The sequence below is a fragment of the Onychomys torridus genome, chromosome 18 (assembly GCF_903995425.1).
Source record: "Onychomys torridus chromosome 18, mOncTor1.1, whole genome shotgun sequence".
NCBI classification, from domain to species: Eukaryota; Metazoa; Chordata; class Mammalia; order Rodentia; family Cricetidae; genus Onychomys; species Onychomys torridus.
This window is the reverse complement of record NC_050460.1, coordinates 44,445,395-44,468,695: the sequence shown is the minus strand read 5'-3', so window position 1 is coordinate 44,468,695 and position 23,301 is coordinate 44,445,395. Positions and strand designations below refer to the sequence as shown.

Here is a 23,301-nt window from a genome sequence, read left to right as displayed (position 1 = left end):
CTGTGGCACGCTTCCTGCACGGCTCAGCAGGCACACTGCTTATGGGCTGGCTGGAGTTGGGACAGTACTGCCACCTGCATTCCTTGGTCTCATGGCCCCCCGGGGAAGCCCCCGCCCGGGCTCTTGAGGATACCTGTGAATGCAGTCCAACATAAAACTGTAAACTTCCTTAGGACAGCATGAGCTTTCTTTTTACTTTGTTTTGTTTTGTTTCCGAGTCAAGGTTTCTCTGTGTATGTAGTCTTGGCTGTCCTGGAACTCACTCTGTAGACCAGGCTGGCCTTGAACTCACAGAGGTCCGCCTGGCTCTGCCTCCCGAGTGCTGGGATTAAAGGTGTGCACCGCCACCGCCGCCGCCGCCCGGCTTCCTTTTTCCTTTTTTAAAGGAAAACTGGATTTGGGTTCATGAGCGTGAAATTTCTGTTCTGTTTTTGTTTTTGAGACGGGCTCTCACCTGATCTCGGGCTGTCCTGGAACCCACTCTGTAGACCAGGCTGAACTCAGAGATCCACCGGCCTCTGCCTCCTGAGTGAATGCTGGGATTAAAGGCGTGCGCCACCTCGCCAGGCTCTCAGGCATGACCCATGTAGCTCGCACGGTGCTGCAATGTCAGAAGTTTGGAGCCGTCTGGTTTAGAGGAAAGAGCATAGGACCACGTTAGTTCTCTCCTTGGCCAGGTGAGGACCCTCTCTGGCCTGTAGCTTGGTGGAATTAACGTGCTGTATGTTCTTCAGACTGTGTGGCGTGGACCAGCTTGTGAAAGGGCTTGGACAGCGGAGGCCTTTGTAGATCAAGGTCACTGAGTATACCCGTAGGAAAGATGGCGGGAAGGGCAGGGAAGGGAGGCTGAGGGGCTGCCAGGAACACAAAGCCAGGAGTCAGATTTGAGCTGGCACCATCCCATCTTTCTCCTGTGTTCAGTCAACCTGGGTCTCTAGTGGAGCCCCTGTGCAGCTCAGGCAGGCCTTAGAGGCAGTTCATGGAGGAGAGAGGAGCCAGTGTTAACAATGGGTTTCCAGTTTCATAAAGTAAAATTTCCAAGCCAGTGTCTCACGCATGTTTGTGTGGGCGGGAAAGCACGCTGAGGATACAGAGCCGTCTCATGCTCAGGGGTGTCTTGGGGTGGGAGAAAACTTACACTTTTTTATTTTGGGGCACAGGAGTGTCTTTGACTAGTCTAAAAAATAAATACATATTATTGTTGGTTTTTTTTCTTTCTGTCCATCCATCCATCCATCCATCCATCCATCCATCCATCTATCTACTGACCTACCTATCTTGAGATAGAGTCTCCCGTAGCCCAGGCTGGTCTTGAACTCTGTGTAGCCAAGGGTGACCTTGTACTTCTGACCCTTGTATCTCAGCCTCCTGAGTGCTGGGATGACATGGGGTGCTCAGATTATTACCGATTTTAAACTGCAAGTGCCCTGGGGGATGGGGCCTAAGCCTCTCTTTTGTCCCGTTGTCATTTTCTACAAAGTGTTGGAGCTCTAAAGCTAACTCCTGACTGTAGAGTCCTCGCTGCTGTTTGCTTTTGTAGAGACCCAAGTGGCTCCAAGGTATCCAGTGTGGCCTTCCGGCCTCCCTGAGCACCAGGCAGGTATGCAGTGTATATATAGACATGTAGGCAGTCATGTGTGTGAAATAAAAAGAGATGTTGTTTTTTATAAAATGGGTTAATGTAATCTGTAGTAAAGTCATTCTTAAGGTATTTCTTAAGAACAAAGGGAGTTGAGAACACATGATTATGTCACTCAGGGTTGGGGAAAGAATGCTTTTAGTTCATTGTTTGGAACATGATTAGAGTCTGGATCATGCATCTGTTAGATGAAAGTATTGTCCCCATCTCAAAAGTGAGAAAAGCCGGGTTGAGGAAGATTAAGCAATTCACCGAAACCACATAGCTAAGACATGCCAGGTCCTTAGTCTGAACCCAGCTGTTGGCCCATAGCCCCTCTGTTCTTTCTAACACACGAGGAAGAAAAAGGGGGTGTGGGGCCCCAAGTGAGGGGTTACACTCTCTAGAATCCAGACATCGCTTCCACTTAGAAGCCCTGTGCCTGGGGAGCCGTGGCTGTCAATGTCCTCTAACATGGAGACAATGGCCTTTCCTGATGGCTTTACCTAGCGGCAGGGAGAAAAACAACCAGTTTCTGAAGCCCCCGCTTCATGACTGGCACTTGGCATGACAGAGCCCTCCGCCAGTGTTAGTGCCAGTGACCTCTGTCAGCGCCAAACCCCTCGCCTCCCCATTTCAGTCCCCCGGAAAAGGGAAGTGAGCCTATGTTGAAATCTGCCACGCATGTGCCAACTTCTTAACCCAGCTGCCCAGTTTGCCTCTGTGAAATGCCTTGTTTGAAAAACTCAGTTTAGAGGCCTATGTTTCAGAGTCCTGTTGCTTTGCCTCATTCTTAACTTTTTTTTTTTTTAAATCTCTGAGTCAGGGTCTCATGTAGCTCAGGCTGGCCCTGAACTCCCTATGTAGATGAGAGTGACCTTGAAAAAATTTTTTAGTGTGTGTGAATGATGTATGCTGTATGGATACATTTGTGTGTGGGTTATGTATGCACATGTACACATATGTGGAGGCTGGAGGAGGACATTGGGTAGCTCCCCCCTTTTTTAAGTTTTTTCAAGACAGGGTTTCCTTGTGTAGCCCTGGCTGTCCTGGAACTCGATCTGTAGACCAGGCTGGCCTTGAACTCACAGGGATCCACCTGCTTCTGCCTTCTGAGTGCTCCGAGGCATGTGCTATCATGCCTGGCTGGGTAGCCCCCTTTATCACCCTCTACTGTGTGTGTGTGTGTGTGTGTGTGTGTGTGTGTAGTGGTCATTTCTCAGTGACCTCAAAGGTCCCTGTTTGGCTGGTTAGTTAGTGGGTTTATAGGACCCACCTGCCTCAGCCTCCTAACATGAGGATTACAGGGATATATAGAGTGTGTGTGACTCTTACTGGAGTGCTGGGGATTTGAACTCAGGTCCTCTTACTTCCACAGCAAGGGCTATTCCCCACTGAACCGTTTCCCCAGCCCTGACCTCCAAACTTGTGTTCCTCCAGTCCCTAGCTCCCATGTGCTAAAATCATAAGCTTGGGCCACCACACTTGGTTTACGTGGTGCTGTGGGTGGAACCCAGGGCTTCCCGCACGCTAGGCAACCACACTAGGTTTCCTTAATTTTAAACAGTGTCTTAACCACGTAGACAAGGCTGGCCTCACGCTTTGCAATCTTCCTGCCTCGGCTTCCCGAGTGCCAGCATGACAGGTATGTGCCACCACTCCAGCTGTCTCATTATCAATTCCCATGGAGAGTGACTGGGAGAGGGAGTGACATTCTCCATGGCCATGCCCTTCCTCCGCAAGTAAAAATGCCCACGTTGCCAGTGGTTTCTGGCAATCCTGTCACGACCGGCCCGCTCACTTGGGCATGTCTAGTCTTGAATTGGTTTTTTGTGCTTGTTCTTTTTGGGATCAGGAGGTGGGACTGGAGTCAGGCACAGCCGTGTGGGTGAATGGAGCCCTGGGCTAGGCCACCAGTTCTTTCACTGGACAGAGGGCTGTTGGCCAGGGGACTTGGCAAGGTGGCCTTCTTTCTGCTGATGGCGTCTGCTGCCTCAGCCTACCTCCATATGGGAGGTGCTGAGCTTCAAGGCCCTCTTGGTCCACTTTGAAGAATAGTAAGGGTCCTGACCCTCATGGGTAGGATTGGTCCCACATGCGAGGGTGGCGTAGGCCCTGGAGTCTGATCTGGCTCAGGTAAGAGCCACAGGGCATGGGGTGCCAATCTCCTTGTCAGCCTGTGATCCCTGTAGGAGGGAGTCTGGGGTCCCCAGCGCCTAGCTAGAGCACCAAGGCAGCAGAATCCCAATAGAAAAATGGGATTGTGGACGTGTTTGTGTGTGTGTGTGTGTGTGTGTGTGTGTGTGTGTGTGTGTGGCTTGAGGGTGTGAGGACTTGGGGGAGAGGTAAATATCTAGTTCTCTGCTGACTCGTGACTCACTGCCTCAAGTACCTGCCGTCATGCCTGCCGAGCCGTGATGAACTGTATCCCTGGAACTGTGAGCCAGAATAAATCTCTCTTTCCATTAAAGCATGCACGGCCTCTGGAGAAGGGCAGATGTGTGCAAGCTAGGGGCTGTCGCCATCTTGGCAGGAGTGAAGATGTGCTAAAGGGAGGCGTTGCCCTCCCTGGCCCGTTAGAGCTTTGAGACAGTGGACCTCATGGAATTGATGTTTCCCCACGAGGTTCACACTGGGAAAGGAAAAGGCTGGAGTTCTGGTACCAGCCAGAGGAGCTTGTCTTCAAATTTCACCCGGCCCTGACCACTTGAGGGACCCTCCAAGATCCAGGACCTGAAGCAGTGATGGGGGGGAAGGCCACACTTGACAGGGAGCGCTTAGCTATGCATACCTTTTATCCTCTATTCCCATCTGAACCTCATGTCAGGACCCCAAAGACAGACTTGGGGGTGCCTTCAAACTCCTGTTTGCTCCCCTTCAGTGTTGTGGCCATATTGACTAAATCTCCTTTCTCTGCTTTTCATTAGTTTTTGTCGCTTTTATTGGCCAATTGAGGACAGGCGGCCAAGCCAAGGCAACCAGAACGTGACCCTAACCACTCCCAGAATGCTGGTTTCTAGTTTCCATGTCTTTTCTGAGATGGGTTCTGTCCCATGGTGACTCATCCACTTGAGCAAGAGAGAAGGGTCCCCCCAACCTGCTTTTTTGTTTGAACTTCTTGGCTCTCTATAGGCCAGGATCAACTTGAAATGTTGGCGTTTGTGATTAGTATCTGTACTGAGATAATCCTCCAGTTAGGATACCCGGGGAGCTTTGAGAGTCCTGGCCTCTTCTAGAATCTTCTACCTATGGAAGACCTCAACAGCTCCCCTTAGGTCAGCCCTCAAGGGTCAAGGATGGTTGCAGGGGGAGCCTAGGCTTGCTGGTGTACTAGCATGCACCTGAGGTTGTGCTCTTTGGATGGATCCCGAGGCTGCTTGTGGGCACACTCCTGCAGCTGTAAACAGGGATTAAGAAGCCTTCCCGACAAGGTCTTTCTGAAGGGCAGATGACACACTGGATATGAAAGCCCTTGGTTTATGGAAACCACACTATGATTACAGCAGGACTCCAGTGGCCAGCAGCATCCCGAGCTGCCTCCGTGCCAGGCCACTTGCAAAGCTCCATTCAACACACTTCCTTTCCCTGGGGCACCCACACTGTCAGAGGGATGGGCACAGGTATCATCAGACAGTCAGGACCTTGTATGAGAAGGTGGCAGATGAAGCATGTCCAGAAAGCTGGGAGGGAGGGCCCTGTGACTATTTCTGGAGGGTCAGGTCCCTGCTCCCTGCAGACACCTTCTTGCTCCTTGGGAAGCTCCATCATCTCGTTGGGTCCTCTTTGATGCTGTCTCAGACTTGCCATGCGTTGGGATCAGGTCTGTATTTGTTGCCATGGCTCTAGGGACCCTGTGTAATGTCGCCGGCTCTGGATAGTCTTCTTGAACTGTCTGCTCCATCCACATTGAGCTGATTTCCACCCATCTGTGGCTACACATGCACCTGCTTTTGCCTGGACCCACTTTCTGATGTCACCCCCTCGGGACTTCTCTAGCATGCTTGTATTGTAACCTTTGCTGATGCCCCACCAACTGAGGGCGTGCTACCAGCCTTGGGGCAGAACGCTGTGTGTCTCCACGCAGGGCCATGTTTCTGGCAATTTCTATTCTGCTCTTTGTGGTTTCTGATTGTCCTTTATGTGACTTTGTCATGAAGGAGAAAGGAAAGGGTGGCTGGGGACTGGAGACAGTGATCCCCTCAGGCTACGGAGGGTTAGTAGACGCCTAGCGCTGTGGTTATCTATGAAACAGGAGACAACAGGGGCCTGGAGGGAGCCTGAAGCCCGGAGACCAGAGCAAATACGCAGAAGTGACCTGGCCTGGGGACTCTGTCCTTAAGTCAGGACATTTCTAGCCGTTCTGAACAGTGAGTACAAGACACCATGCTCAGCAGCCAGTCAACATCAAGGTCTTGTGGGTGTCACTGGGTCATAAATCTGGCCACAAGGATCCAAAGTGGGGCGCTGGGGAGGTTGAGGCAAACAGCCCAGATACTGCGGAGGGAACACATGCAGAAAGTTGTGATGCGTGCTGGGGACCATGGGAAGGGTCATCGCCAGCCTTAGGGGACTTGCGGGGAGCAAGTGACACCTGACCCGGATCCTCTTGAGGGGCTGGTAAGGGTTGGGCACCTGGGAAGAGACGGCATCTGAGGTGGAGGTGACCACGGGACCAGAGGAGCCTGAGGCAGCAGCAGCAGCAGCAGCAAGAGCTGGGGAGTGTGGTTGGGTGAGGGCAGAGAGCAGAAAGTCTTACTATTGAGAGTGGGTGTCTGGGGTGGGGAGGCAGCTCAGGGAAGGGAGGGAGGGAACTGACCAGACCTGCCCTGGGAGAGGCTCCCGTGGCAATAGGTCGAGTGTGGAAAGGCAGACCGAAGGCAGCGGAGGCATCTGCAGATTTACTAACTCATGCTCAGCTGGGTTCTGTAAGTGGCGGAGAAGTCAAGAGAACGGTGGTGAGCCAAGGGGAAAAAAATGACAGTGGACACCACAAGGCAGTGCCATAAGGACAAGGTGTCTAGTTCCTGTGAGCATAGAAGGTGCCCGGAACCACTTTCCCCCACTGTGGGCCTTGTTGGGGCTAAGAAGGAACTTCTTTCTGCCTCTCTACCTTCCTAGTGCCAGATCCCCTGGATGGAACTGGAGTTATACATGGTTGTAAGCCACCATGTGCGTACTGGGAATGTAACGTAGATCTTCCTCATGAATATCAGGTGCTGGTCACAGCTGAATCAAGAGGCAGGAGGCAGGAGGATGAGGATGGCTACATGGTTATATATAGAGACCCTGTCTCAAACAAAACCAACTGTTTGCGAGGGAGCTGGTGGCGTAGTTCTGTGGTACAGTGGGATTGCAGGCATGTGCTGCCGGACCTGGCTTTTGACCCAGACCTGCACGCATGCTTGGCAAGCATTCTACCAACTGAGTAACACCCCCAGCTCCCAGGAAACACCTTCTGAGAGACTAAGCAGAAAGGACAATCGGTGGCCACCCAGGGCTTTGAGATTAGGAGCCTGTGTCCTGGAAGAGAATCCATTTGGAGCTGTGAGCATGTTCAGCAGGCAGAGTCCCCACCTGTGGGCCTGGGGCCCCCCGGCACTGTCTCCAAACATTCTGAGGGTGGGGTTAATGCCTCTTCCTGGGACTAGCCACCTGTGTTCTCTGGCAGTTCTGGCTCTTTGGCTGACCACATCTGCCTTCTTAGAGATTATATTTGGGACCGGAGAGATGGCTCAGCAGCGAGAGGCACCTGATGTCCTTGCAGACCTAGGTTTGATTCTCACGTGCTGGCTTATAACCATCTATAACTCCAGGGGATCTGGCACCTTCTTCTGGCCTCCGAGGGTACCAGGCACACACACAGCACACCTGTATACCCGCAGACAAAACACTCATCCACACAAAATAAAAATAAATGAAACTTTAAGGAAGTCATCGCCCAAAGAAACCCACTGGCACCTCTGCTTCATTCGTTTGTCCATTTAATTCATCTATTTTTATGAGAGTCTTGTTATATAGTCCAGGCTGGCCTTGAACTTGTGATCTTCCTGCCTCAGCCTCCTGAGTTCTGGCATTATAGGCAGGCGCGCGCGCACACACACACACACACACACACACACACACACACACACACACACCTGGTTAAGTCCTAATTTCAGCTAAAGAAACAGAAATCCACACAACTCTAAGACAACAGGGCTAGGCCTTGAAAACCATGTGGCTGGCCCTAGAACCCTGTTGTTCTTAGCCGGTATGGTCTTGCCAACCTTGAGGAAGGAACCAGCCCCCTCTCACCGAGGGAAGGATGCCTAAGGTGTCACTGTTAGAGGAGGAAACCTGCCTGTGTCACATCTTTGGGGACCAAACAGCATCTGCCATGTCGTATCCAGGACTGGAAGGGGCCTTGGGTTGTCTTGTTTGTAGGTGAGGAAGAGGGACAGAGGCACTTGTGGACCTGCTCTGGGTGGTACAGTTGAGGGAGTTGGGCAGCCTCCTCTGGTGTGACATTCCCTCAAGGCTGCTCCAGTGTGTCTGGAGTTCGACTGTCCAGGCCACCCACCACTTTCTCGCCCTGTGCCCAGCCAGGCTGGAGCTGAACGGAACCTCCCTTGAACTCAGCCTCCTCTTCTCTCTTATCTCTCCCCCAGATTGATAAGTATCTGTATGCCATGCGGCTCTCTGATGAAATTCTGATAGATATCCTGACACGCTTCAAGAAAGAAATGAAGAATGGCCTTTCCCGGGATTATAATCCAACAGCCTCGGTCAAGATGTTGCCGACCTTTGTAAGGTCCATCCCTGATGGTTCAGGTGAGTCTCCTGGAGATCGGGCTCTTGGGTGTTCTGTGGGACCATCCTTCCAAACAGGTACTTGCTCATGTGTTTATTTTTATTCATTCACCATTTCATCCACCTATTTGTCCATTGATCTATCTACTATCCTGCCACCCTACCCACCCATCTATTCTCCCATTGATCCAGTTATCCCTCTTATCTATCCATCAACCCTCTGTCATGTATGCCAGGCACTGATGACACCACATTGGACAATGCTGACCTGCCCTCACGGGGTTGACCCTTTGAAAGTATAGCATTCAGGGTTTTGCAGGTACTGTATGGGGGTACCTTATGTCTCTACTAAAAAACTAAAAATTGATTGGGAGAATCCCAAGCATCTGGCCATCTTCCCTTTAGTGCCCCAGATAAGTAGCACATCTAGCCAGGTAGAGCTTGGACTGTGGGAGCCCACAGAGGTTTCCTAGTGAGATCTGAGCTTGCTTTACCCAGCAGGGCTGCATAAGGGGATGGATTGACCACATGTGTGTTACCAGGTATTTGGAAGGGTCTGCACTTGGCTGGGCTAGGGGAGGTCTTTTGCTCCACCCCTTGGCATTCCTTTAAAAAGCCCTTTAGTAGAGACGGAAGGGGCCGATGGATAAGGATCCAGGCCCTCCCGAGGCTATTCTGTGTTTCTGTCTCTCTCCCCCTTCTAGATTTCTATCTAAATCTTATTGGTGAAATTATTAAGGCCACTCCACCTAGTTAAAAGGGAGGTTTATTTTGTGGAGTAACTTACAAATGAAGGGATAGGTTGTAGGATCTGGCAAAGGTATGGCTAAGTCCGGCGGTGTTCTCTGAAGAACTCTGCTGGGTCTACCTCCTGCGTCCAGGGTCCCAGAACCAAGAGAGACCTCTCCTCTTGATCTTGGGTCTTCCCCTTCCTCCTCCACCCCGCCTTGTGGGCGTGACCATTACCGAAGCCTCATTGGGGGTTGGAACTTCCAGGCCAATGCTGGGACGGCTATCCACTACAAAATCTCTTATTCCCCCCCTCTCCTCAAGTGTACCCCAAGGAAAAAAGTGGAGAGCAGGTCTCCCCATTGGACTCAGGCAGGGCATTCAGGTCTCCATTTGGACAAATTCCCTGCCTATCAAGGTAGCCCCAGGAATTCCCTTCTCAGTGCATTCTTGTGGCTCCTGCCTGTGGCAGGGAGTTGAAGCACTTTCCCTGAGGCCTGACGGCGTTCCTCTCCCGGGAATTGGCATCCACTCTTCACTGGCCAAGTGGAAGCTGGGAGGCCGTGGCCTCATTTGCTCAGTGGCAGCCATTTTGCCCAGCCAGTTCACAGTGACTGCTAGTTTGCAAAGGTGCGTGCCGAAGCCACTCCAGCACCACCATGGGGTTCACTTACGGCATGCCGGGAGGGGCGCCGGGTTCCAGGAAGTCTGAGTTCATTCCTAAGAGTGTGGCCTCTGCCCTTCTGCAATTTCTTTCCTGCTCTGGGGGCCTGGATTTTCAATCATGTCTAAAGCAGCTTGTGGGTCCATGCCAGCAGAACTACAGCTTTTTACAGTTGTTTCCCACCCCCACCCCCCCAAAGGGCTGTGGCTGGGCCTTGCTGTGCAATCTGGCTGGAGCCGGAATAGTCCGGGCTATAGCTGGCCCTGGGAATGTCCTCACCGAGTCTTGGGCCAGGTTACCACGTGTGCTGTTCTAGAGATGGGATTCACCGCACACACATCACTGTCTCTAGCTCTGATGTTCAAGAATTGAGCTGGCTCCGACTCAGGACCTTGTGTTTCTCCAAGGGTTGGTTACCAGCTTTTGAAGCGGTAGCCGGCCGAATGACCCTGGCAGGCTCCATCCTCAGCGTGTTCCAGTGCCCAAGGCTGGGGAAGGGAGGCCCTTTGTGTGAAGTCTCACTTCTTCTTAGCCCTGGATGAGCCCATAAGCAGGCAAAGAATCTCTCCCATGTCTTAGCTGAGTTCAGCCAGGCCTTTTAGCTGAGTGGGGAGGGAGGGGAGGGCGTGGCAAGTGAGCTGGGCTTGGGGAGGCTTGGGGGGAGGGTACCTGATCCCCTGTGATCAGGGAGGAGGAGGCAGGAGAGAGGAGGAGGAGGCAAGAGACGGCTTCTTTCTTCCCGAATTTGCATTTCCCACCAGCTCCTTCCCCCCAGCTTTGCCCACCATCCATTTCCAAGGTTGAGGGTCTCAAAGTGTGACAGTAGACAGTAGTAACCTCGCCATCCCCCACCCCGCCCCATATGCTTCCAGACACGGCCATTCAATTGGGAAATACCTCATTCTCTAGTTCCCTTTGGGGATCTGAGGAAGATATGAAAGGCCCTGAGCAGTCCTACATGAGAAGGACTTTTCTGTCTTCCCCAGAACCTGCTTCCATGTTTCGTTCATCTGGAATTACTCATTAAAAAAAATAAACAAACAAACAAAAAAAACCAAAAACCAAAAAAACTCCGAAATCTGCATTGCTTTGTGCTGTCTTCCATCTTTTTTTTTCTCCTTTCCTTTCTGTTATTCCCACCTTGTTAATTAGCTCAGGGGCATTTTTTCTTTGTTAATGTTTTATCCAATCATGGTGTGTGTCTCACAACCAGTGGTGACTTAAATGTGGTGACTCACATAGGTATATATCCACATCGGGACATAGTGACAGGGTTTGAGGAACCGGAGCCGGCGGCTTGGGCCCTGGACCTCCTATGGCCCCTGCCTGTTTCCTCCAGTGCTGACAGGATCAAGTGTTGGGGCCTCTGAGGAGCCCAGATCAGTATTGACAACATAAAGAGAGGGGAGGGGAGAGGAGGAGATGGGAGAGGAGAGGGTGAAGCCAAAGACATGAACAACAGACTATCGGGTTCTCTGGATCCTTGTTGTTTGTCCTAAGGGATGCCAGCCATATTGGGTTAGGGCCCACACTGGTGACCTTTTCTTTACTTCAGTGGTTCTCAACTTTCCTCATGCCTCGACCCCTTTATACAGTTTCTCATGTTGTGATGATGATCCCCCCCAACCATAAAATTACTTCCGTTGCTTCTTCATAACTGTAATTTTGCAACTGTTATGAATCATAATGTAAATATCTGGTATGCAGACAGTCTTAGGTGACCCCTATGAAAGGGTCCTTAGACCCTCAAAGGGCTCACTGCCCATACGTTGAGAAATGTGGCTTTACTTGTTCACCAAGAACTTATTCCCAAATAAGATCCCACTCACAGATACCAGGGGTTAGGGCTTCAACCCGTGGTTTTAGGGGAGACAGTATGGCTCACCGCCCATGTTATAGCTTTTCTTCCTACTCCTAACATTTATGAGTGGGCTCAGCTCATGTGCCCTGGACATGAGGATGCCACAGACGTTGGTATTTATACCCCCTCTGCCCCCCCCCCCCCCCCCCCCCCTCCACCAGCTCAGTCCATGCCCCTCTGGGGAGTAGGGTGCTGCCTCCGACATCTCGCCTGCCTCTGGGCTCTGAGCTTTACCGATGGCTCAGAAGCAGGTCTTGGGTGCAGGAAGTCTGAGTCTGAGGTGCTGTTCCCTTTTAGGAATGGAAACCAACACCCTTCTAACTGTGGTAATGAGCCGAGCCACAGAATCAGGGCAGAAAAAATGGGAATGAGTGCCCTAGACATGGAGCTTCTGGGGTGGGAGATGTGAGTTTTCAAGGAAAGGGAGGAGCCAGTCTCCACATCCCCACCGTCCTTCCTTGACCCCAGTGGACTGGATCGAGCTTGGAAACCAGCCATTTTTCAGGAAGGGTTTTTTGGGAAACATATCTGACACATTCTAATATATACAGCTCATTTTTTTATGAGCAAGTCTTCCTCCGGAGATTATTGTATGTTAATTATATATGATGACAGTTTCATGGTGAAGTGTTCTGCATGTTCATAACGGATCTTGACCATATCCACCCATCATTACCCTCCCATGCCCTCTGAGCCCCTTTCTTTCTTCATTTCTTATGACTTTTCTATTTTTAATGTTTGTTTCCTCAGGGATCACTGTGTTTTCTTAAGGCTGCTCATGGGATGCTGGATGAACAATTTATTTTGAAGAGAATGAGCTAGCTCCCTACCAGCAGTTAAATTACTGAGGGAAATGCCTCTGCCTCCCAAAGCAATCGCTAGCTACCTATAGATAGTCAGAGAGGGGAGGGGGCTCATGACCTGACCTGAGCCCTCTCCCCTAGTTATCATTATCTGCTTGTAAATCCTCAGGGAGGGGGAGGCCTTGTGTGTCCCCCTACTCACGGCAGGATTTTGGGCCCAATCTCCTACAGATCTTCGGCTGATAAACACAGCAGCTGTCTAGTCTGTCATGTTCTGCAGGCAGCCTTCCACCTCACTGTCTGATGGTACCCCCCACCCCGTCTCCAGCTCTCAGGTCCTTCCCACTCCCTCTTCCACCATTTGCCCTGAGCTCTGAGGGGTGATATTGATGTCCTATTTATGGCCGAGCATCCAACAGTCCCTTGTTCTCATCACTTTGACCAGTTGTGAGTCTCTGTGTTTACTGTTGTCCACTGTGAACAGGAGCTTCTAAGACAAGGCTGTTGGCAGCACTGGCCCCTGAAACAAACATTCTTAAGGCCACGTACCTTTTGATTTTTTCCAAAGATCAATTGATTGATCTATCCTTCCTTCCTCCCTCCCACCCTCTCATCTATCTATATCTATCTATCTATCTATCTATCTATCTATCTATCTATCCATCTATCTAGAGGCAGGGTCTCACTGTGTAGCCCTAGCTGACCTGGAACTCACTAATACAGACCAGGTTGGCCTGGAACTCACAGAGATCCCCCTGCCTCTGCCTCCCAAGTGTTGAGATTAAAGGTGTGAGTTGTTTTTTAATTTTATTTTTTTAATGTGTGTGAATGTTTGGCTGCAAGTATGTATGTGCACATGCATGCTTGTACCCTCTGAAGTCAGAAGAGGGCATCAAATGCTCTGGAATTGGAGTTATGGACGGTTATGAGCCACCAGGTGGGTGATGGGGAACAGAACCCGGGTCCACTGCAAGGTCCAGTGCTCTGTCTCTTCCAGCTCCCTTGGACATTTTTATTGGACAGTATTCCCCATGAAGTTGCCCTGAGCTGACTGTGCTTCATTCCTGAGTCACAGGTTTCCCCCTGCCCCATTTAGTGCCAAGGATATTGAGGTCGAGGTTAGCCTGGGAGCTGTGGGAGGCTGTGTATTCTTAGATGTTTGTTTCTCTCTTGTGGATCATGGAATGTTCTTTACAAAGGAGAAGCCACAAAACATACAGATGTACCATTATCTTCTTCCATGCAAAGCAGAATGATTTATAGCGTATTTGGTCATATTTTTCCTTTCTTTTTTTTTTTTTTAAATGAGATAAAGCCTTAAGTAGCCCAGGCTGGCCTTGAACTAACAGTCCTCCTGCCTCAGCCTCTTTAGAGTTAGGATTACAAGGTTGTGCCACCACACTCACAATGGTAACAGATATAATTTTTATTATAATAATTTCTTTATATTTATTTTTATCTTATGTACATTGGTGTTTGGCCTGCATGTATGTCTGTGTGAGGGTGTCAGATCTGGGAGTTACAGACAGTTGGGAACTGTCATGTGGGTGCTGGGAATTGAACCCGGGTCCTCTGGAAGAGCAGTCAGTGCTTTTAATGGCTGAGCCCTCTCTCTAGCCTGGTGATAAATGTTTCTGTGCCCTACATTCCACCAAGGAAAGAACACCTTCTTCCTTTTTTTAAAAAGTATTTTTCTGTTGAGGCAGGGTCTTACTACATAGTCCTAATGGCCTGGAACTCGATGTGTAGACCAGGCTGGCCTTGAATTCAGAGAGATCCGCCTGCCCCTGCCTCCTGAGCACAATGCTAGATTGAAAGTGAGCACCACCACATGCGATGATTTCCTTTCTTTTTTGAGTCAGAGCCTGATGGGCACCAGCTGCCTTGTATCTGGTGATGTCTTGAAGTTCCAGGGGCTCATGGGTCCCAGCTTTCAGGGCTGTGGTTCTGGTGGGGTGTAGGATGAAGATAAGGGGGTCACTGGCGCTGGCTTGCCTCTAGCTCACTCACAGAGCGGGGCCCTTCCGTGAAGGCAGTCTCTGTTTGCCTGGTATTCCAACACAGGCTGGTGCTCAGAGACACCTGCTCCTGTGTTTGCTTTCCATTATTCCCCGTGTAATAATGACCAGCGTCAGAGGGGAAGAGATGCCAGGCCCTTCAGAGCGCTGCTTAATGAGCCTTCTCTTGACAAGTGCCCCCCCCCCCCCAGTTTGGTGGGAAATACTGGGAGGAGCTAGAGCAGGAGGCCCCTGGAGTGGGAAGGCAGATCTGAGACCAAAGCTGCAAAGAGGAAGTTGGAGGGAAGCCAGCTGCCGGTGCAGCAAGCTGAACTTGAAGGAAGAGGAGGTAAAAAGAAAGAAAACCCGAAACTCATGGAGAAGCACTTTCACTGACTAGGTCCTCGCGACCTTGAAGTTACTTCAGTCTCAGCCTCCGTTGTCTCTTCTGTAAAATGGGTTTTGAGGGAGTTCGGTGACTCATACCTATAATCCCAGCATGTGGGAAGGCTGAGGCAAGAGAATTGCCATGAGTTCCTCTCTTTAAAGAAATAATTAATTGGACTGGAAAAAAATAAATAGGCAATGGAGGGCATGATTCTCCCGGCTCCGGCCGCTGTAAAAGGCAGGATTAAGTGGCAGGGCTTTGGGACCTGTCGGGCACTGTCCAAAGCATAGTGAGGTCTCTCAGCATTGCCCTTGACTCTGGGGTTCCAGCGGAGGACCTTTCTAAGCAGCATTTTCAGCTGTAGGGGGCTGTGTAAGCACGACCTCTAGAGGAAGGGAGAAGTGGGTTTTACAACCTACTGGTATGGCCGATATTGTGGAAGGAGACAGAGAAACACAGCCAGCCCGCGTTCTCTCGACTCCACCCCCTGCAAGCTGGCCTCATAAGACGGGTGTTCCTGAAATGGGCCTGTTGGGGCACCGTAATCTGAGCACTCAGGAAGTCGAGGCAGGGAGACCAGAAGTTCAGTGTTATCTTCAGCTGCATGTTCAAGAGAGAGCTGTGCTGTGTGTGACCTTGTCAGAGAGGACAGGGGTAGAGAGGAGACAGACAGACAGATAGGTTAGATAGGTTTTAGACAGGCAGGGTAGTGCGTGACTATAATCCCAGCTATTTAAGTGGTTTAGGCGGGAGGATCCTGAGTTTGAGCTAAGGAAATGCCAGGCATCCAGCAGAGTTTACCAAATGCCCTGTGGCACTTACCTGAAGCGGTTCCTCTTTGTCCCTGGCCTAGCAGAATAAAAGAGCAAACAGACCTTGTGACCGAGGTCGGCGGTTCCTGCTGAGACAGCTCCTACACTCAGATTGTCTGCTGTCTGCACAGTGCAGCAGATGAAATCGCCCTGTCTCCATCCTGCATATCATTTACCCAGTTGAGGAAGATAACCCCTGTAGACATATTAAAGAAATAAAGGAGGAAAGAGAAAGAAAGAAAAAAGAGACACCAAGCAATGAGTATTTGCTAGCCTGTGAGAAGGGAGGGGCCCCTAACCACTGGTAGGACCAGTTTGCTTGGAGCTTTCTTCTCCATAAATTGTGGCATGGAGTTAATATTTTTCCAGCATTTCCTGGGTTGTAAAAGTGATTTTCAAGTAGGTGTGGCAACCTTTTTTTCTCAGCCACCACACAACACACTTCAGCTGGAGCCAGGGACACCCCAGGTAGGGAGGATCCTGTTTCAAGAGGGACCCCTTGGCAGGATCTCAGTAGCTACCTGTTAGGTACCTCTCAATTCCATCGTCCTGTTTACTGCCGTCCAGACAGTCGTTCAGATGATTGTGAACTCTGTCCCGGCATGTCATGGTCATTCTTTCCGATCTCACCTGAACTTCCTGGAACCTTGCTGGCTTGAGCCTATTTCAAAGGCCGAGTGGAGATGGGGGTGAGCAGGACAGGGTGGGATGGGCCAGCCACAGTTACCTGGAGCTTCAGTGATGAGAAACCTGCTTTCTTTTACTCACCTGAACATGAGACCCAGTTGGCAACTGAAAACTTTTCCAATTATAAAAGTTTATAATGAATCAAATATAAGCACACGTCCACTGTATAAAAGAGAATATACTGTATTTTTGGTGGGAAAGAAACACTATTTCAAAAATAAAAATAAAGCCGGGTGCAGTGGTACACGACCTTAATCCCCACACTCAGGATGGGTGGATCTCTGAGTTTAAGGCTAGCTTGGTCTACATAGAGAGTTCTGGGCCAGCCAGGGTTATACAGTAAGACCTTGTTTCAAAACAAAACACAGAAAGAACCAAAGCAAAGAAAACATACAGGGAGACAGAGACACACGTTCATGGTCAGTTGATTTTTGGCAGGGGTGCCAAGACTATATTCAGTGAGGGAAGAGAGAGTCTCTTCAGCCCGTGGTGCCAGGACACGGAATGTCCACAAAGAACCAAGTTGTGTCCTTACTTCATACCCTATACAAAACATTAACTCCAAGGAGATCAAAGACGTAAGTGTACGTGCTGGCACCATGAAACCCCTAAAAGAAAAATAGATGTGAACCTTTGTGACCTTGCATTTGGCAGCTGGATTCTTATACACAACACAAAACTAAACAGCAAAACTAGAAACAAACAGCACTTCACGAAAATGTACAACTTTGGTTAATGCTGTTGCCCACCATATGTTATGCCCAGGGCTCAATGCCCAGCCCCACAAAAGTAACAAGACAATTTTAAAATGTTTGTACTTTCTTTATTGTTGCTATATTTCAAAATGTAAGTTTATTTTACTTATTACTATTGTGGAACTCTAGGATGCATTATATGGTGGTACGCACGTACTGTGGCCTGTGTGTAGAGCTCAGAGGACAATTTTGTGGAGTTGGTTCTCTCCTCCCATCTTTATGGCGTGGCTGGGAATTGAACTCAGGTCTTAAGGCTTGCACAGAAAGTGCTTTACCCGCCTCACCTGCCCTGCTATTGTTATTGTGAGTGTATGTGTGAATACTTGTGGGAGAATGTCCACGCATGTGTGGAAGCCCGAGGTCAGTTTCAATTTCAGGTGTTCAGGTGCAGTCAATCTTATTTTTTGGCATAGGGTCTTTTGTTGGTTTGGGACGTAACAAGTAGGCCAGGCTGGCTGGCCAGTGAGCACCTGGTATCCACTGTCTACCTCCCCAGTGCTGGATTACAAACAAGTGCTACTGCACCTGGTTCTTTTCACCTGGGTTCTGGGGATTGAACTTGCATAGCAAACACTTTATTGAGTTATCTATCTAACCCTTCCTTCCTTCCTTCCTTCCTTCCTTCCTTCCTTCCTTCCTTCCTTCTTTCTTGTGGTAGGAACTGAACTTATGCCGTGGTTTGAAAGAAAATGGCCCCCATCAGATCATATGTGTGAATACTTGATCTCCAGTTAGTGGAACTGTTTAGGAAGGATTAGGAGGTGTAGGCTTGTTAGAGGGGGTGTGTCACAGGGAATGGGCTTTGACGTTTCAAAAGCCTACGCCAGGCCCAGTCTTCTCTCTCTCTGCCTGCCTCCTATGCTATCAGATGCAAAACTCTCACCTACTACTGCAGTGCCAAGCCTGTCTGCTTCTTGCCGTGATGACTAGCCCCCTAAAACTGTAAGCCAGCCCCCAATTAAATGCTTTCTTTTATAAGAGCTGCCTTGGTCATGGTATCTCTTCACAGCAGCAGAACTAAGACAACCTCAGGCAAGCTAAGCAAACGCTCCACGATTAAGCTACATCCCTGGCCCTACTTATTTATTTATTTATTTATTTATTTATTTATAAATAACAATTTTTTAAGATTTATTTATTTATTATGTATACAACATGTATGACTACAGGCCAGAAGAAGGCACCAAATCTCATTACAGATGGTTGTGAGCCACCATGTGGGTGCTGGGAATTGAACTCAGGACCTCTGGAAGAGCAGTTGGTGCTCTTAACCTCTGAGCCATCTCTCCAGCCCCTGGTCCTACTTATTAATTAATTAATGCCATAGCATGCTTGTGGAGGTCAGAGGACAACTTCTGTAAGTCTTTCAGTCCTTCTACCTTTCCTTTGCAGCCTATACGCTCCAGGCTTGCCCACAGGCAGCCCCCCCCACATCTATTCTCCAGTCTCTGCCTCCCAAGTGGCCATAGGTGTAGGATTATAGATGTTTACAGATGTACATTACCATATCTGGCATTTTACATTGGTTTGGTTGGGGATTGAATTCAGATTGTCAAGCTTGGGTGACCAGTCCTTTTATCCCCATATATCGGACATAAAGACCTCTCCAGTTTTGATCCGAGCAAAGGGTGTGGGTAGACCTATCTCCAAAGCAGATATAGATGGGCTCTAGCATCAGTACTCATCAGAGAGCTGTGAGGGACAGCGGAAAATGACGTCCCACGTGTGTTGCTGAAGATACGGACCAACTAGAGAGTTCATCCATCACACATACGATCAGAAAGTGATGCAGCCACTCGGCCAGACAACAGTGGCACTTTGACAAGCTAACCGTGCTTTATTAGGCGGTCTGACTCCTGCATACACCCGAGAGATACAAAGACGCTTGTCCACGCACAAACCTGTGTGCCAGTGTGCCAAGCAGTGTTACTCAAACTAGCCCAAAGTGGGAACAGCCCGTGCCAACAGTTAATGAAGGGATGAGTAAATATGTGGTATGTGCAGACAGTGGGATAGTATTAACCACAAAAGGAATGAGATGCTGAGAAACAGTGAGACGCAGAAGCGCATTAGAAACATTTTGCTAAGTGAAAAAAACCAGCCAGCAGGAACCATTTCTGTGAAATGCCCAGAACAGAGTTGCTTAATCCTATTTATTTATTTGTTCATCCATCCATCCATCCATCCATCCATCCACCCATCCACCCACCCATCCATCCATCCACCCACTCATTCATTCGTTTATTTATTCATTCATTCATTCATTCATTCATTGATTGATTGATTGATTGATAGGTTGTGGTCCTATGAATCAACCCCAGGGCCTCTCATATGCTGGGCAAGCACTTTACCACTGAACTATATCCCCAACCTTTGGATTTTAAAAATATAATTAAAGAATTATTTAGATATTATTAGTATCACACAAACATTCCAGACACACACACACACACACACACCCCTACACACCTGTGTAGCCCAGGCTAGTCTCAAACTCATAATCCTCCTTCTGTCTTACTTGGCCTTAGGGCTGGGATCACAGGCATGTACCACCATACCTGGCTCGAACCATATACTTTGAATGAATGAACTGTGTGTTATGTGACTCAAATTGCAAATTTGTGTGTGTGTGTGTGTGTGTGTGTGTGTGTGTGTGTGTGTGTGTGTGTGTGCATGCACACATGATATCCTCAGGGTAAGTGAGGTGCCACCAGTCTGATAATGATAGCTGTGGATATGAGTGAGGGCTACTGGGACTTAGGGAGACAGGGTGGCTGTCACTCCTGGCCTAGTAATCCAGCCTGCTGCATGGATATTATACTAAGTGAAAACCACCAGTTACAAAAAGACAATTTATGCCTGATCCCACCTATATGAAATGTCTAGAACAGATCACTTTCAGACCATGAAGTGGCGGTTCCTAGGGTTGGGTGGGGATGAGGAATTACTGCTTAATGATTTCCAAGTCATGCTGGGTGATGTAAACGTTTCGACAGTAGTGATGGTGGTTACTTAACCTTGCAAATGTCCTTGCTGACACTGAGCTGTGTATTCCAAAAATGACCCCAGTGCTAAGTTTCACATTGTGTGTATCTTACCACAACATGGAAAAGAAAAAGAAGAAACAACCCAAGGAGCTTTGGGCAAGCAGTGATTGACATCTGAGCCAACATGGGGAAGGAACCCAGGGCATAGGATGGATCTCAGCACAGGCTTTTCCTGTGCTGAAATACTGTGCAAGGTGGGTGTGGCGACACACACCTTTAATCCTGCTTCAGCTATATAGCAATGTAGAGGCCAGCCTGGGCTACATGAGACTCCATCTCGGCAAAATAAGAAGCTAGTGTTGTGTGGTGCTTAGTTATGGGTGCAATCACAGTAATCAGAGGAAGGTTGAACGGAGCTTGTGCCTCTTTCTTTTTTTTTTCTTTCCGGACCTGAGGACCGAACCCAGGGCCTTGCACTTGCTAGGCAAGCGCTCTACCACTGAGCTACATCCCCAACCCCCATGCCTCATTCAACACCTCTTCCTCTGCAGTGCCAAGCAAAGTGAGCTTTCTGCTGAAGACGCTGTGCGGCGGGCGGGCGGGACGGACAGGGCTAGATCCAAAGGGTGGATACTGCCCCATAGCCTTCCCACACTCCGAGTCTGACATGACACTTCTCTTCTCCCTCGTCAGAGAAGGGGGATTTCATCGCCCTGGATCTTGGCGGGTCTTCCTTTCGAATCTTACGGGTGCAGGTGAATCACGAGAGGAACCAGAATGTCTGCATGGAGTCCGAGGCCTACGAAACCCCAGAGAACATCGTGCACGGCAGTGGAAGCCAGGTGGGTCCTTGTTCTGCTCATCCTGTCCCGTCAAGCCGGCATCCGCTGGAGCACTTGCAGGCGCCAGACTTCTGCAAGCTGGTGGCCCGAGGCCCGAGGCCTGGCGGGACTCACTGGAGGGTCCCGAGAGAGAGTCAATTGCAAGGGACTCCGGGGGGAGGGATGAGGCAGCTGTGTGGGGCTGTGACAGAGGGTCAAGACTGGGGGGAGGGAGACTCCGTGGCCCTGTGGCAAGTGCTTTTTATTCCCAAAGGATCCTGGGTCGATTCCTTCCTTGGCACAGGTCCAGCCCACCCTTTGGGTAGACGTGCCCCTCTCTCAGGCCACGGGCTTCTCCACCCACTCCCTGGAAGCCAGGCCCCTGCAGTGGCTCCCAGCTTGGGACATCGGGAGCTCTGCACTCTGACTTTAATGGTGCGTACACACCCTTGGCAGAGGAAGCAGAGCCGGCAGGCTTTGCTTTGGAAATGGCCGTCCCTCCTCACCGCTCATACCCAAAGCTTCTCCTCCTTCCACGGGACCTTGAGCAGGGCCAACCTTCCTGACCAAGGGACATGTGCAGACCTGGAGAGGACCTGTTCTGTGATGTGCCATGGGGACCCTATCCCCCCAGGACCCTGTGACTAAGATTCTGGCAATGGCCTCAGGTGTTTATTTATCTCTGGGTCCTCTGAGTCTATCACATGGGGGTGCTCCATTACTCTGGTGGATGGACTCTTGTGGATGGCGGCTTATGCCCCACCCACAGCCCCCATTGGGGCTATGGTCTTGGTATCATTGGGAAGCTTGCCAGATTTCCGCTGTGGGAGGTGTGTGTTCATAGCAAGAAGGGTCCCCAAGTTCTCCACAGAGAACAGTGGTTCTGGGGTGGACTGTGAGGTGAGGCCCCGCGCCTTCTGTATAGGATTCTACTCGGTGCCCAAGTTACTGTGGGTGAGAGTTGGAGCAACCCACCTAGAAGAGAGCTGGGCCTGGCCCTGAACTCTGCCTGCTGCTTGGATCCCGAGTTTTTCAGAGCATGGTCACAGTAAGTGTGGAAGGAAGCGCTGTCTCTGGTGTGGGCATGCCACCTTCCAGCCAGCCAAGGAGGCAGGTGAGCCGCATTAGGTGGTCCTGCCTCCATCCCTGGGCTTTAGAGACTGGTCCCTTCTGCCCAAGTCCGCTGCTCGGGGGAAGGAGGCCTCCTACCCATGTCTCCATTGCCCACTGCCTGGCTTCTTTTCTGCAGGTAGCAGCCAGCAGCCTGTTTGGCAGGCCCGAACCAGTACTGGCTTATCACTGTTGTTCGTGGTCCTTGGGTTGTTCGTGGTCCTTGGGTTGACCCACTGCTGAGACTGCCAGTGTGCGGACATTCCCTGTGTGCCTCGGCCGCCTGGCCTTTTAGGAGCAGGGCTTGTTCAGGGGGTGCCTCCATCCCAGGGTACGCTTCCTCAGGAATTCCCTTCCAGCCTGTGCCCCCAGGTCCCCTTCTTGTCCCCGGGATCATTTTGCCTACTGCTGTCTAAGATGATGACGATGGTGGTGACGAGGTGTCTTATTATTTTATAGCACACACTGTACCATGCTTGTTATATGCAAGTGGCTGACGTATAAACACTTTATATTTAGTGGCTCATGGCAACCCTGTGGGGTGGGTATTCATTATGTCCATCTTATACATGGGGGAGTCCTTGCTCAGGTGCTTTGGTAGCCGCACAGATTCTGAGATTTCTGAAGTGATCTCACACCAGCAGTTACAGTTTCAGTTACTGGGATTATTATTTTTTCTTTTTTTTTTTTATTTCATTTATTTATTTATTTGGAAACAAGGTTTTACTATGTAGCTCTGGCTGTCTTGGAAACTCACTTTGTAGTTCTGGCTGACCTCAAACTCAAAGAGATCCTCCTGCTTCAGCCTTCCAGTGCTGAGATTAAAGGTGTGCATTACTACATCCAGCAAGAAATTTAAATGCATATATGTGGCTTGTGTGAATGTATGCCACATATATGTAGGTGTAAAAGCCCCCAAGAGGGGTTAGGGATTTAGCTCAGTGGTAGAGCGCTTGCCTAGCAAGTGCAAGGCCCTGGGTTCAATCCTCAGCTAAATAAAAAATAAAAAAGCCCCCAAGAGGCCAGAAGAAGGCATTGGGGTTTTCCTGTTGTAAGCTGCCTGATATGGATGCCACCAACCAAACTTGGGTCTTCTGGAAGAGCAGCAAGTGTTCTTAACCTCTGTCTTAGTTAGGGTTTCTATTGCTGTGAAGAGACACCATGACCATGGAAACTCTTATAAAGGAGAACATTGAATTGGGTGGCTTACAGTTTCAGAGGTTCAGCCCATTATCATCATGATGCAACATGGTGGCGTGCAGGCAGACATGGTGCTGGAG

At 49.9% G+C, this 23,301-nt stretch overlaps 1 protein-coding gene across 1 annotated transcript in view; it reads left to right on the top strand.

The window, feature by feature from the left end:
- Hk1 (hexokinase 1) overlaps positions 1-23,301 on the top strand; it is a 74,068-nt gene that overhangs the window by 14,575 nt on the left and 36,192 nt on the right. Inside the window, 2 exon segments of the mRNA XM_036167710.1 lie at positions 8,266-8,428; positions 20,784-20,932. Coding sequence (XP_036023603.1) covers positions 8,266-8,428; positions 20,784-20,932 — 312 coding nt within the window.